This window comes from Myxocyprinus asiaticus, chromosome 35, assembly GCF_019703515.2.
Source record: "Myxocyprinus asiaticus isolate MX2 ecotype Aquarium Trade chromosome 35, UBuf_Myxa_2, whole genome shotgun sequence".
NCBI lineage: Eukaryota > Metazoa > Chordata > Actinopteri > Cypriniformes > Catostomidae > Myxocyprinus > Myxocyprinus asiaticus.
In genome coordinates, this window is record NC_059378.1 from 35,459,281 (window position 1) to 35,474,511 (window position 15,231).

The window sequence follows — 15,231 nt, forward strand, 5'->3', positions numbered from 1 at the left end:
TTTGTGTAAAGTTATGTCCAATCTTTCAAAGTCATGGCCATGTAACTCCTAAACCTGGTAACTTTTGAATGATATGCACAAGGATGCCTGAAAGGGACAGTTTACATGTAGCAAACTTCACAGGAATTACTTTAATCATAACCAGGATTTTATCCACCTAAAAAAGTAGTCCCACCTCAATTTTTAACAGCTCAAATAATAAACAGGTCTTTATTATTATTATGATTATTATTATTATTGTTGTGATTATTATTATTATTATTATTATAATACAGTAAAAATGTTATGTTATATTTTTTAACTTGCATGCGGCATAGCTATGCAGGTCTTTATTTTGATAGTACACTGAAGGAAGACATATAACACCAGGGTTTTAATTAATGTCTTCTGAAGCGATCCAATCGGTTTTGGGTGTTGAAGCGACATCTAGCACCATCTAGCGCTCTGCGTATGCGTCAAGCACTAGGAAGTGTAATCAAGCTTGAAATCATGATCGTGCCAAGAGACTGCAGATGTCAAGATGTACAGTGAAAAAGGAGATATATTTTGGTCTGTTCTTACCCAAAATCAATTAGATCGCTTAAGAAGACATGGTTTAAACGACTGGAGTCATATGGATTACTTTTATGCTGCCTTTATTTGCTTTTGGAGCTTCAAAGTTTAGGTTACCATTCACTTGCATTGTATGGACCTACAGAGCTGAGATATTCTTCCAGAATTCTTTGCTTGTGTTCTGCAGAAGAAAGAAAGTCATAAACAGCTGGTATGGCATGAGGGTGAGTAAATGATGAGAGAATTTTCATTTTTGGGTGAACTAATCCTTTAAATTGTAATGAACCCGGAATGTTCCCTTATAATGTATTAAGAGGGATATACAATGAACTACCGTTCTCAGACACTAGAGGGCAGAAGTGGCTGAATTAATCACACCAGCAAAAGCTATTTGTACTTCAGTGAAACCAACACAAAGACCAGAAGGATATGGGCATGCAAAACTTATGTAAAAGTATAAAAATATATAGATATTGCAGATATCACAAGAAGAAAATGTACTGATCAACATTGTGCAAAATGGCTGAATTCATATACATTACATATGAGAGCAGCAACTATCAGGTAGTAAATCTACTCAAAGTTTTAATGATACATAAAGAGCATTTTTCTGTTAGTTAGCGAATAGTGACTGGAAAGACACACCTACACCTTTCACTGTGAGTGCAATAGCAAACCACACTGATGTATGGAACGAGATTTGGATTGGACAGTAAGCTGAGAGTTGAATCGGATTAGCTTTGGTTTTAAGAGCCCCTAAACCTGTTTTATCCCAGATCCTTTCTCTGGATCTACACATGCACCACTCCCACTGAAGTCAGAGACCACAACAGTCACCATGATACAATACTGAAGACAGTATAAGCAGGAACAGAATAAATGGGAGAATCGCAATACTCAATATGGCGGCTGTAAAACAAGCATGTCCCATCTTTCAGTTAAAAGAGACAATTGCCAAAAGGCATCGCCTGGTCTCATTGGCTTAGTTCGGAATGGAATACTACTGCATACTGTGAAGTGTATACTGTCTATTATTTAAAATAATAATTATATGTGAAACAGGACACACTATGCAATGATAAATGCTTCAAACAGTAGTGTGCTACACTGTTGTCACATGACCTCATCACATTGGATGTTTAAATCAGCGAATTTAGTCCAGTAATCATCTTGTAAACAGATGTGCTTTGCATTTTTAATCCAATGTTGTATAAAAAATGTTTTAACTCTTGGCAGTTTGATCAAATAAAAGAGTCAAGAAAGAGATCCTAAAAAAAATACTGTGGCTGTAATTACTTCCAGTTAATTCATCACACAGGAAATGGAAGGTCAAGTAGAACACATTGCATTGTGAGGTACATAACCCAGTGCTGTCAGTGATGACCTCTCTGTTGTACACTGGACATTTTAGCAAGGTTTTTCATCCATATATACATTTTAGATAATGTTTATGCAAAAATACTATGCAAATAGTATGATAATATGTTATTCCAAACAAAGCCAATACTCACAAAGGCACAGATAAATCATCAGGAGAAGATACAGTATATAAGTTTTTTTGAGATTTTAGTCAAGTCCGCTTTAGGACCTAATTTTATTAGACATCAACAAAGTTGCCCAATACAGAGCTGACAGGTTATTAACGATTCGCCCTGTGCATGATTCGATTCAATTACGATTCTTTACCTAACATCGTGAAATCTGAAATTTGGTCACGACATGATATGATAGAAATGAATATGTTACATATATGCATAATGTGGTACATATAGATATGTTACATGCATAATAGATATCCGATATGAATAAAGGATAACATAATGTCTGATGCAACATAACTTGATGCAAACACACACAAAAAGATGGAAAACTGTGGAATAAGCGTAATAGATTACATTAAGATTTATTGCACCAATAATTACAGATGAAATGTCATGTGCAGGCAGATAAGATCCATGTTTAAATCGAGCAGGGTCAAAGAATGAAAAACTATCTACAGCCACATGTAAAGGCGGTTATACACAGGATGTGGTAACCGTGAGTTCCCTATTCTTTTTGGGATATGGAGAGAGGCAGCAGCACGGCTAAACGGAGATGACTTATTAAGCTTGTTCATGAGAATTCAACTGCATTTCATGCAGGACTGTTTGCGGCACGCACCGAAAAAAAAAAAAATATATATATAATTTCAAAGCTGCCGCGTGTTATTGACCAATCACAGGTGAATGTAATCAACTGGTTAGTTCCCTTCAGAACAGTCTGAATTCGCTCCCTACTATGACATTCACTATAAAGAGAATGAATGAACGAGAACATGTTGTTCAAAGCCGATGTCTGCCCACCAATCACATTTATTCTGTTCTGTTCGTGTTTAAACTGTTTTATGGAGAAATAACACATTTTATGGAGATACAAAAGCAATATTAACGTAATATATTGTAATCGGGGAAAAAGGCAACAACAATGAACTTACTTTGTTCAAATGGATGCAAACAGTTTTTGAATACTGACACAGAAAGCCAAACTATATGTGATTTGTGTAGGTTAGCGGGGTAAACTCTGCAGCATCAACTTTCTTTATTTAAGTGCACTTTGTTACCCTTTAATCTCACGTGCTCCGCTCCGTGTCAGTTGCAAGTGTAATATGAGACAGTCACATTGGGCATTATTATAGTAATGATAATCGATTCTTAAATTCCGTTATCGATGCATTGAAATTTCTTTGAAGGATCGCTGCACCACGATCGATGCATTTTTACACCCCTAAAAGCTAATCATCGTACATCAATCTTTTATTTAATCCTTACTGTAGGAGACATGTAAATGTTAATTGTGTCGTATCTCTTTAAGTTATACATTTCATGTGACCTAAGGGAGCAATGTGTATGTCTCATCAATTAGGGTAAAACACCTGTGCTGGTATGTGTTCTCATGGAGTGAGGGGGTGAGTTTTTTTTGTTGACTGTTAGTATAAATCATTCCAAATTTAAATCATCTGATATTGTCTACATTATACAAACTGTTCAACTCATACTCATGTTTTGGAACTGAACAATGTTTGCTCTTTGGATTTTGGAAACTTCAAGACCCAGGTATCCCTGAATTGTTTTTTTGACGATTTACAAACGTTATCTCCCTGCTTAGCTCCTCTGTGGTTTTTGGTTTGTTTATATGAATAGGCTACACTAACTATTTCAGTTTAATTTCTTATTAAATTTTTTTACATTACACTGTGCCACATGCTATTCCGAGTGAGTCTTTAACGTGACTCATCAGAATATTTGGGCCCAAAGATGAATGACCTTTTGCCGGATCCTAATGCTAATCCAAGCTCACTGATCTGCCTGCTAATTATAGCTCACGTTGACTGACCCAATTTACTCATGCTCAAGAGTGAAAGGTTAGATCTAACTGGCCTCAGATCAGGGTCAGCTAATCTGAGCTCTAACCTTCAACATAACTAAAGAGCGAGTGGTTCAGGACAGTTCCAAGGGAATTTCCTTCAAGTACAGATTAAGAGCCATTTGTAACTAAAATCCTGACATTATAAGAGCAAACACACCCTCAAAACAAGATGAGCCCTAAAGACATATTTAAAACTGCTCTTTACTGCTATGCTACATTACATTTATGGAGATAAACATTATAACTGACTCCTGTCTTAGTAGTCCATTAGCTAATAAGACAAGAGTCAGTAAAAATGTTTATCTTCATAAATCAAACTTCACTTTGAGATGAAATGCAAAACCTTTCCCTCCCTCAAATACTGCTGCAATTTGCCTTCTCTTCTGCTGACAACACACACAAAACATGTTAAACCAGCTTTAGCTGGTTTGCTGGTCTTAACTGTTTAAAAATGGTCATAGCTGGTTCAAGATGGTCTCTCAGCCTGGCCAAGTTGGTACTCAACTGGTTTAGCAGATCACCCAGCTGACCTCCCAGCCTGACCAGCTGAAAAGTGCCCAAACCCCCTCTAAAACCAGTCTGACCAGACTGGGAGACCAACTAAGAAGGCTCTTTTTCACACCCTTGCATAAACAGCTATATTAAATCATGTATTGGTAGAATCTAATTTGCGCTAATTTCACACACATTAGTAAAAGCCCTTTTTTCAGGGCTCTTGAATTCTGACAAAGGCATTCTGCTCCATCTGTTCCCTAACATTTCTTTTCAACTTGCCTGAGAACTGCCAACCCACAGTGTCCAGTGAGTCATTAATCCACACTTAATATGAAACTACGTATTATCTATGCAAAAATCTAATTGAGGCATCAATTCTCCTTATTTATCTCCCACAATGCAGTAAGACTACAAACAGATAACATGGTTACAAAGTTCTTTGATCCTTTCTGCTAATAGCAAACACAATGTAACAACAGACTTCAATAGCTGTCTCAGATGTAAAATTTGCCAGGAAATTGTGTTGAGTTCTAAAGTAAAGAGAGCTGCAAAATCAAATACTCACAAGTGTCCTCAGGTGTACCCCGCCTTCAGCTAAAGATGTTAAAAGGCAGAAACAGATCTGTAGGTTTTTCCAGTTCTAACCCTCCAAGTCACCCTCAACTAATGCCTAAAGAGTAATTAAACACATAAACTTATGAAACTTGTGTAAAAGTAAACAGTAAAGCATATTTCAATCATTTAAAAGCTAACAAATGTGTCTGGTGTCTCCACCAGACTTTTTTACTAGTTTCTCCATAAAGACCATGCTGGTCAACCATCAAGTTTTGGTGTAAACAGCATGGCTTTGCTGGTCCACCAGCTATACCGGCACCAAACTACCACTAATAACTTTTCAGCAGGATAATGCACCTAGTGGTTTCTCACCTTAGTGTCAGCAGATCACCAAAACGAAGTAAACTTCTTCCCGAGAGCAGATACAGCTGTATGAAACATTGGGAAGTGAAATATAGAGGTTTAATGACAACACGAAAATTATAGGTTAGAGGCAGCATTAACCTAAAAAAAAAAACTGGCCTACAAACACGAAGGCTGTAGATTCAATCCTAAGTAGGAGAAACTCAGAATTTAAAGAATTAGTAAAATCACATTCCTGCTCAGGCCTCCACCATTTTGTACTTAACCCAAGGGTACCCTTAAATTACTGTACTGAAAGCTGTTCTGGAAGAGAAGCATCTGCTAAATAGCAACTAATTACTATCCTCAGCCAAGACACATCACATACTCTCTATAACATCTGTCTCTGTCTCTGCTGCCAAAGTTTTTGCTTGCTTATGTTTCACAGTTCCATACCATCTCCTAATTTTCCAGCTTGTTCTGCTGCTCCTCCCTGCAGGATCTTTGTGAGAACATTCTCCCCTTCGGCGGGCTGCTGTGCAGCGCTGCCTATCCCCCCTGTCCGGGGTGCTGCTTTTGAACCTGGAGAGAGAAAGACCTTAGAGATGAACTGATGTGCTACAAAACTGTCTTACATTATTGACATTCAACCTCTATTAGACTGATGCAATCAGGCTTTTTTCATAGGATAAAAACTGTAGGTGTAAAAAACTAGATACTGGAAAAAGATTCAAACTCGAATGAAGGTTAAGCAAAATGGACGACTGAAAGAACATTCAATATTTGCACTCACATTTATGAGCAATAAATGATACAGAAACACGCAATCGTGTCCTTACATTGTAAATCTCTGACATAAATGTGGGAATGATGAAGTTTAAACGTAATATTTCATGCTTAGATGACATACCCAAAAGTAAGAGCTTATAACTAAAAAAAAAAAAATGCAAAGAAGGTCAAATGCATGAAAAAAAATGTTAGAAAACCTTTCAAAATTGGAAGAAAATATATTTTTTATCACGTTCAGGGACTCTCATGATGAATTATAAAAATACTTACAGTTATATCAACTAAGCCCATAATGATAAAATTCAGGTCACTTTGGCTTCTTATTCCATCACTCCAAAAAATGTGCGTTGAGCACCCTCTTGTGCGCAGTCTATGTATGTGTGATCTGGGTCTGTTTACCCCATGTGGGACACGGGGACATTCCAAATATGGAATCTAATACTCTCTAGACAGCCAATGAGGACAATCTGACAGATCTATGACTTGAAGGATCGCGTTTAAGTGAAACGATCCCAGAGAAACCATCGTCATTGAGACGCCATTAGCGATTAGCCAACATAGATTGTTATGACAAACCTTGACTAACATTTCAGGATCTACTCATCATATTACGTTGAGTGTGGACTTGTTTTTTATATCATGTTTATAAGTTATAAACCAAAACGTGATGATAATTCTGTTTCTCTGTTTATCATACATGTGCATTTCACACACAGATATTCACTATAGTTTGGTCTCTGAGTGAAAAAATTTGCTCGTTATATTCTACTAATCAAGACCTTTCAAAATATATATGACACATGGCTGTGTGATCTTTTGATTTTTACTGTTTCTAAATATGACTGTTGCGATCACAAATTTGCAAATTATGAAAATGGAACAGCTCTAATTTATCAGCAAATGTAAAAGCAGTCTTTGAGAATTTGTCAGATCAGCTGTATTAATTGTAAAGATAAGAGTCTAAGCTTTAAAATGAAGCGCCCTCTCTCGGCCTGGTACCGGGCCACTCCGAGTGTAAAAGTTTAATGAGTACAGTTAATATTTTTATGTCAGTGATTCAATTTCTGAAAACAGTAAAGCATGAAGTTAACTAAATTTGTTTTCTGTGTTTCAGAATACCTAAATCAGGTGTTCTGTGTTAGCAGAGTTAGTTCCACTTACCAATTCCTGTGGCGGGAATCTGGGGTGGTTTTGCAGGCTGTGGTGTGGCTTTTGACCCAATAGCAACTACAGGAGTTGGTGTGGGAGCAGGCACAGCTGTGTCAGGTTTTGCCTGTTCAAGCCAATTAATGAGAAATATTAAAATACATTCTAAACCATTTCTCAGGTACTAAAAGTAACACCTCAAAGAACAGGTTAAAGAACAACTTAAATGCCAATATCACTGCAACAAGAGATTAATTTAAACAAACCATAGTAGCAGCTGGCTGGGCAGTGGGAGGTCCTACTGGTTGTTGTCTTGCCTGTGCTGGAGCCTGACCTGGCTTAGTTTGCTGCTGAGTTGTACTTGCTCCTGTTCCTGCAGCTGTGGTGGTGGGCTGAGTCACTGCCATCATGGCCGCCTGCTGTTGTCCAGGTTGCTGTGGTGGTGGCAGTTGAGTTCGGGTTGTTTGCCCCAGATGTTGTTGACCTTGCTGACCTCCCTCAGGTGGCTGAGACCCTGTCGGCTTGCCAGATGCTTGCTGTCGCTGCTGCTGTCCTTGCTGAGATGGTGCCTGCTGCTCTCCTAGACCATGTTGTTGCCTGGAACCTGAAGAGGGCTCCTGCCTCCTGGATGGACCTGGTTGCCTCTCCCCCCGTTGTCCACTGGAGCCATGGTGGTGGCCTGGTGGATCACGGGAGTAGTCTCCTGAGTCTCGGTGGCCAGCAGATCGTGGATCTGAGGATCTTTTCTGTGAGGTGGATGAGCTAGCGCGGCTCTCGGCACGAGCGGAAGGATCTTTTGGATGTGACCGTGAAGAACGTGACGACCTGGGATCATCTGAGGTATGTCGGGAAGAAGAATGTCTTCCTGAGCTGCTTCCATGGTGACGGTGTTCTCGAGATGAAGTGGATGCGGAATGCCGCTGATGACCATATTCGTCTTGAGGCCACACGTCTTCCTCAGGGGGCTCATCATAATCATGGTACGTGTGCTTAACATTGCTCCTCCGGCTAGAGGATGAATGACCTCCACTCCCATGGTGTCTTGAGCGATCTGACCGAGCTTCACGTGGTTTTTCAAACCAGTCTGTCTCCTCCTGACCCAAATGATAGGCTTTTTGGGAAATGAAGCAGAAAGTCAGTATTTTATGCTATTGCAAGTGCCAATAGCAAAAAATCAAGACCTGAACATACTGAAGCCATGCAAGGACCGGAATGCTCAAATCCGAAAGAAGACATCCAGAAAAGAGAAAGAAATGCCAGCAAACAATAGACATGTACAGACACTTGATAACAGATAACAGAACACATGTGCAGTACATGCAAAATAGGCATATATGGTTTCATGCATTGATTATAGCATTCACATACAGCAGTCCAAACTTTTCTTTCCCTCTGCCTTTAAGGCAAGATTATTGACATGCAGACTTTTGATTGCCGGATAAATTTTAACAGGCAGTTTGTAATTCAGCACCAGTTACCTTCACTGTCTGAAACAGCACAGTGCATGTCATCTGCAAGGTAAGGGTCATCCGGCTTATATACATGACTCTTAGGCATATCCCTCATATGATGGTCCTGAACATCTGGTAAGGAATGGCTGGAGCCATACTGATTTCGTCCATCATGAGGATCTGGCACAGAGCCACGACCAATACCCATGGGCTTTCCGACGGGACTGAGAGGGCTCTCTTCCTCCGAGTTCTGCGTACGCATAGAAGGACGGCCACTACGACCATAGGTGCCTCTCTGTGAACGCTCCATGGCATCCCTCTCATATGACTTACTTCGGTAGCCACCTGAGTCTCTAGAGGAAATCTTATCCATTCCATAACCTGTGGACCTTGATCGTCCAGAACCATATAGACGATCATCCTCTTCCAATGCTTCTCTTGACCCATAGTACTTCTGCTGATCATAGCTCTTCTTCATGCCCATCCTGGTCACAACTGTGCAGCTACCACCTGTTGATGTTGTCATGGTGTAGGAGGCTAGATCAGACTCTACATCTCTAGCTTCTTCAATTGGAGAGAACTTGGATATTTTTTGCTCCATGCCCTGCTTCCTATGCTTGCTACGCTTGGACGAAACAGCAGGAGCCAAATTTTTGGAGGAGTGCTTCTGGCTGCTCATTCCCCCACTGCTGCGAGAAGAATGCTTGTAGTCATCATAGTAATAACCAGACCCACCACTCACAACTGCATTTGGATGTCCATGGCTGTCAACTGCACCCTGATAGGTGTTTGTATTTCTTCCATATACATTCTCGGACCCATCTCCATAGGTTGGTCCACGTTGGCCATTCTCGCTTCCATAACCTACTCGCGACATGTCAGAGGACCCCATATTTTCTTTTGTCAGTTCACTGATATCATCAATCATGACATAATTTCTGGGGATATTCTGCTCTAGATTTGTGGCATATACACCATCGGTTACATACCCTGATGATGGACTTGGGATTCGTTCATTCATAGGTTGGTCAGAGGGGCGATACTGACCATAAGCATTGTTCAGTGGTGAGGAATAGGCACCACTGAATCCAGTCTCTTGTGCTGATGTTGCTATTGGAATGGAAGGATTACTGATCACTTCATAGTTTGTGGGTAGCTTCTGTTCAAGATCGGCAAGCGAAGTTTGCCTTGGCCTTTGATGGACAGAAAGCATGTCAGCTTGGGGCTGAAAGGACATGCCCTGGCTAGGATAAGGTAGGGTGTGGCCTGGTAAAGGTGCAGTGTGTTGTTGGAAGCCCTGGTGACTGGGCTGCTGCAAACCAAGGTCAGACTCATAAGGAGACTGACCGTAGCTATGAGTCTGGTATGGCCCCTGGGTTTGGTAAGATGAGGGTTGAGGAGGATGAGGCTGGAAGGTCCCAGGCTGGGGCTGTGAGGAGGTTGAGTACTGTGATGGCTGAAACCCAATCTGCTGGTACGGTGCAGTGGGTGGTTGTGTAGGTGTGGGCTGGGTCTGTGGATATTGATATGGAATGTATGAGGAAGTAGGAGGGTACTGAGATGCATTCAAATCAGACGTAAACTGGTTGAGAGGAGCTGTACCGGGGCGTGACAACAGCATATTTTCTTCATAGGTGCCTGATGCAACCCCAGCTAGTCGCAAATTATTCAGCTCACTATCTGACATGTAATCACGGGCATCCCCCATGTATCGCAAGTACACCAACTCTCGCCTCTTTTTATCTTTAACCCTGGTTTCCTTGCGCTGGGTGATGCCCATTTCCAAGCAACGTAGCTTGGCATCAATTTCCTTCTCCTCCTCCTCTAACTCTGCCTGCTGTTTACGTAACTTGGTGGACTCTTGTTCCACAGCTTTCAGTTCACTCAGCAATCCCGCCTTCATGGCACCCTGTGCAGGACGTGGCAAAACCCTCTGGGATGCTCCAGGGGAGCTGTATACATGGGGCATTGCTGGAGTTACAATCGGTACAGGTGTCTCATCTGGAGGGGGGCTGGGGAGAGTTCTCTTCACCTTTCTCATCATTGCGTTCTGCTGCTGCAGGGCAGACATCTGGAGAGCAGAGATGTTAGAGATTCATTAATATGACTATATTAATGCAACCAAAAACAGTTCAGACTACAGCTTTATCCCCTATATGTAGAAATGTGATGTTATTGTATTACTAATGATATATCATATTCTCCAACTGAAGAATTACTGAATTGCATGCTCCCAAATGTCTAAAAGGAAAGTAGAAAAAGTGACAGTGATTTACTCTGAAACTTGCTTTATTTATTGTGCAATAAATGATTAAAGACATTACTAAAGATTTAAAACAAGATTACAGTATTTATCTTTTCATTTTTTTAATTTATCCCTTAGGGGCCGTTTACACGACAACGTTTTCAACTAAAAACTTTTTATGCGTTTTGGCTGTTCGTTTACATGACAACGGCATTTTGGGGCCTGAAAATGCAAACTTTTGAAAACGGGTTTCAAAGTGCCCGTTTTTGAAAACAATGCCGTTATCATCTCCGTGTAAACATACAACAACGCGAATTTGTGAAAACGATGACGTCATGCGCATGCGTATTACGTGTTCAGTCTATAATGCCTATAGACTGAACACGTAATACGCATGCACATGACGTCATCGTTTTCGCAAATTCACTGCACACGAGTACTTCAAAACAACGCGCGAGACATTCAAAACTACAATGGCGGACTACAGGACTGTGTTTGTGCTGCTCAAGATTTTGAGTTTATTGACACTTCTCCAGCAAAGTAATTGTAGTAATAAAGCAACCTCATCGTCCGTCCAGACAAAATTGCTCGACGCTTTCGCCATCTTCATTGTTTGTATTCACCGCTCTGTGGAAGAATGCATATGTGCGCAGGTGCGTGGTGATTCTTTACAAAGTGACATTGTCGTCTGTACGCAAAACTTTTCAAAAACGCAAAGGAAAATCTTTTCCGTTTTTAGTACATCGCTGTCGTGTAAATGTACCCTTAGAGAAATGGGACATACAATGCACTGAAGCAGGGGTACTCAAGTTTGAAAGGGGGGGGGGGGGGAGGCACAGCAGGATCCTTTTAATCTCGAGGGCCACAATTGTTTTTTATTTTTTTATTTATTTAATTTAAAAATATTGTATTTACTTTTTATTTTAATGAGGCAAGTATGCTAAACATGCTATTTTAATTGATTAGCTTTATTATTTTTTTGTTTGTTTGTTTTTTTGTTCAAAGATCCACTCGAGCAAAATGCCCCAAACTAGAACATTTACTGCCAAATAAAACAGATATGATCAGTGCTGTTTTCACTGTTAAAGATAATTATGACACACAGGCTACCTAGTATAAACACACAAACACTCATTTACACACTTTTTTTTTAACTGTTATTACTGTTCGTGACAGGCATATACTGTATCTCCATTGAGCTTTTCAAACGGCTTTATCACCCGACAATAGTTGACTCATGCTGTGGCAGTAACAAGAGGGTGTGTAAAAGAGACTCAGAATATACGTTTGAGCGCACAAAAACTGCTTCTACCAACACATGCGAAGACTGACGCAGCACTCAAGTAACAAATTACCCTATAAACAGATTTATATTCATGTCTTCATTCTTTACATCCCTTTGCAATTTCTTTGCTTCTATAACAAAACAGTTATTCAGCAATACTGAGAATAGCCGTAAATGCTCAAGAAAATGGAAACCTCAAAATTCATGTACATTTAGCTTAATATTTTTATCTGATGACAACATCACACGGGCCACAAAATGATGGTTCATGGGCTGCCACCTGATAAATACCATGGCATTAAAGGGTTTGTTCAACCCAAAATGATAATTCTGTTATCATTTACTCACCCTCATGTTGTTTCAAACCCTTGTGATTTTCTTTCTTCCGTGAAACACAAAATGTTAGGAAGAATGCTAGGAACTCACAGCCTCCGTCACCATTCACTATTATTGTAGAAGAAAGATGCAATGAAAGTGAATAGAGATTGAGGCTAACATTCTGCCTAACATCTCATTTTGTGTTCCACAGAAGAAAGGGTTTAGAACAACATGAGGGTGAGTAAATGATAACATCATTTTCATTTTTGGGTGCACTATCCCTTCAGGTTTAGAAGACTATTAATACATTACATTGCATAACATTACACTTAAACACAGTTATTTCAGTTTAACAATTATAAACATATGCCCCCCTCTGTACAGTAAATGACTACTGTAAAAATAATTTCAGAATCAATAAAGCTATATCCAAAAAGAGGGAAAATGACTGTAAATGAAAAGAAATTTGGGGTTAGTTTGCTAAGTAGCATTATACATGCCTAACAAATATTTAACTGTAAAGATTTGCTGTACTGTACCTAAATATTTTAGTGCTAAAATAGAATTAGTTATTACACAATTTATTTGTTTTAATAGATTACATGAAATATACAGAAACTATTTGATTAAGAAACAGGACTTCTGCATACCTATTGTGAAGTTATGGAGAATCCATGAGGAAATTCAGTTGAAAACACAAAGTAACAAAGTAATACAAAATAGCTTCCTTTTAGTATGCATGTCTCTGAATGCTTTTGAAAGGTGTTCGACAAGCCTGATCATTCCTTAGACAGGAATCACACTGAGAATGAAAGACTCAGACTTCTCTGAGCAGCTGCTGACAAGCCGGAAGACAGTGGGCTGACCCAGTATGCCTACACTTTGTGCCACTCTCTAGCAAAAGACTTTCCAGATATAGCAGTTTTTCTGTGTGTGTGTTTCCAGATATAGCAGTTTTTCTGTGTGTGTGTGTGTGTGAGAGTGTGTGTGTGTGTGTTTGTACGAGATAAAGAGAGCGAAGGACACAATGGTCAAGGAAAACATACGTTAAAGAGTAAGTAAATTATTTTCATCATGTACCCACTCTAATTTTGTTTTAAGCCCATATGGCTTTGGAACAATAAAAGGAGATGATAAGCAGAATGAGCCTCAGTCACCATTCACCTTCATTGTAAGGTTTGAAAAAAAAAAAAAGATGCAAGGAAAGTGAATGGTGACTGTGACTAACATGCTGCCAAAAATCTCCTGTTGTTTTCTACAGAATAAAGTCATACATATGAAAATATTTGAATGACAAATGTCTTTGAAATAAAAAAGCATGCTAATTGCGCTTATTGAAAAATAAACACTTTTTTTTTTCTTCTTTTTTTGTGGATGCAATTTCATATGGTTGTATATTTAAGCTGTGAATATTTGAAATGAAAACATTTCACACAAAGATGCTGATGTATTCAACATCCAAAGTTCAGTTCAAAATATGTATTTATTTATTTCATCTTTATTATTCAACAGGTTTTATATTTATTTTATATTTATATTTCCCATTGCAAATTTGCCTCTTAAAATTCAGTGGTTAAAATTCAGCGAGAGGACCTGTACAATTGCCAGTTTTGATAAGTAAATTAAACTAACTTGACAATAAACAATGGAGTAATTTTCTTAAGTTTGACATCTTACGTTTTAATGTACAACAGTATCTGAGTAAGGCAATTGTCAGGGCAAAATGTTCCTGGTTTATAAGGAAAAATGAGGAGCTGCAAGCTATTCAGGCTAATGGTTAATGTACACAACTAAAGTCTGAAGAGATTGTTTTTTGTTTTTTTTTTCATTGTTTTAGCATTTTACATTTTTCTTCCTTCTGCATATTAAGCAGAATGCACTTGTAGACACCATGACTTTTTCATCTTTTTCTTTTTTATTTATTTTTTTAACATATTTATTTATTTATATTGCATTTAAATCAGATGAGGACCAACAAATTCAAACTCAGACTGCCATTTATCTTGTTATATACATTTGGTCACCAGTGAATGGTCCCCCAATCATTGCACTCAACCTGAGAGGATATAACTCTGCTTTTTAGATAATTAAACCGGGTATTTTTGAGTAATTAAACTCTGGAAATATTGCTTTAATCAATTAAGCAAGAAACTGTTGTTTTAATCTCTCGATACAGCAAGAAACTGCTTTAAAGCAGTAATAAAGATAAAGCAGAGTAAAATTGAATTAATTTACACATCTGCTTTACTCCTCTTTCTCAGAACTGTTGTTTGGAACTAGCCCCCACATGTAGAAGCAAATTTGGTTATATTCTGATGCTTCTACACACTGAATAAACAGTTTAAAATTACTTTATTGTCAAGTTCAACTAAGTTAGTTTTGTAGGGTTAAAAATTAACAAAAGAAATACATTTCTATGTTACAACCTCCATTTCCTTAGGAAAAGAGACCTTTTACATTCCAAGGCATACAGAGGGTGCTGATAGTGATCTATCAGTCCATTGGCTGTTGTGTTTGTTTATTGGGGGTCTGCAAATGGTCACAAGTCCGGTACAGTGCTGATTGGTCATTTTATACGTATTTGTAACTATTTCATCTAAATTATGTTACCTTTTATGACAACTCTGGGCCATTTTTGGGCTGCCACC

At 38.9% G+C, this 15,231-nt stretch overlaps 1 protein-coding gene across 1 annotated transcript in view; it reads right to left on the bottom strand.

Annotated features, from left to right (window-relative positions):
• Nucleotides 1-15,231, bottom strand: part of LOC127426405 (protein bassoon-like) — a 126,975-nt gene that overhangs the window by 12,675 nt on the left and 99,069 nt on the right. Inside the window, exons 5-10 of the mRNA XM_051673187.1 lie at nucleotides 8,763-10,806; nucleotides 7,551-8,395; nucleotides 7,300-7,411; nucleotides 5,806-5,931; nucleotides 5,380-5,435; nucleotides 5,018-5,122 (exon numbers count right to left, since the gene is read on the bottom strand). Of these exons, the coding sequence (XP_051529147.1) occupies nucleotides 5,395-5,435; nucleotides 5,806-5,931; nucleotides 7,300-7,411; nucleotides 7,551-8,395; nucleotides 8,763-10,806 (3,168 nt within the window). The 3' untranslated portion in view covers nucleotides 5,018-5,122; nucleotides 5,380-5,394. The remainder of the gene's footprint in view (nucleotides 1-5,017; nucleotides 5,123-5,379; nucleotides 5,436-5,805; nucleotides 5,932-7,299; nucleotides 7,412-7,550; nucleotides 8,396-8,762; nucleotides 10,807-15,231) is intronic.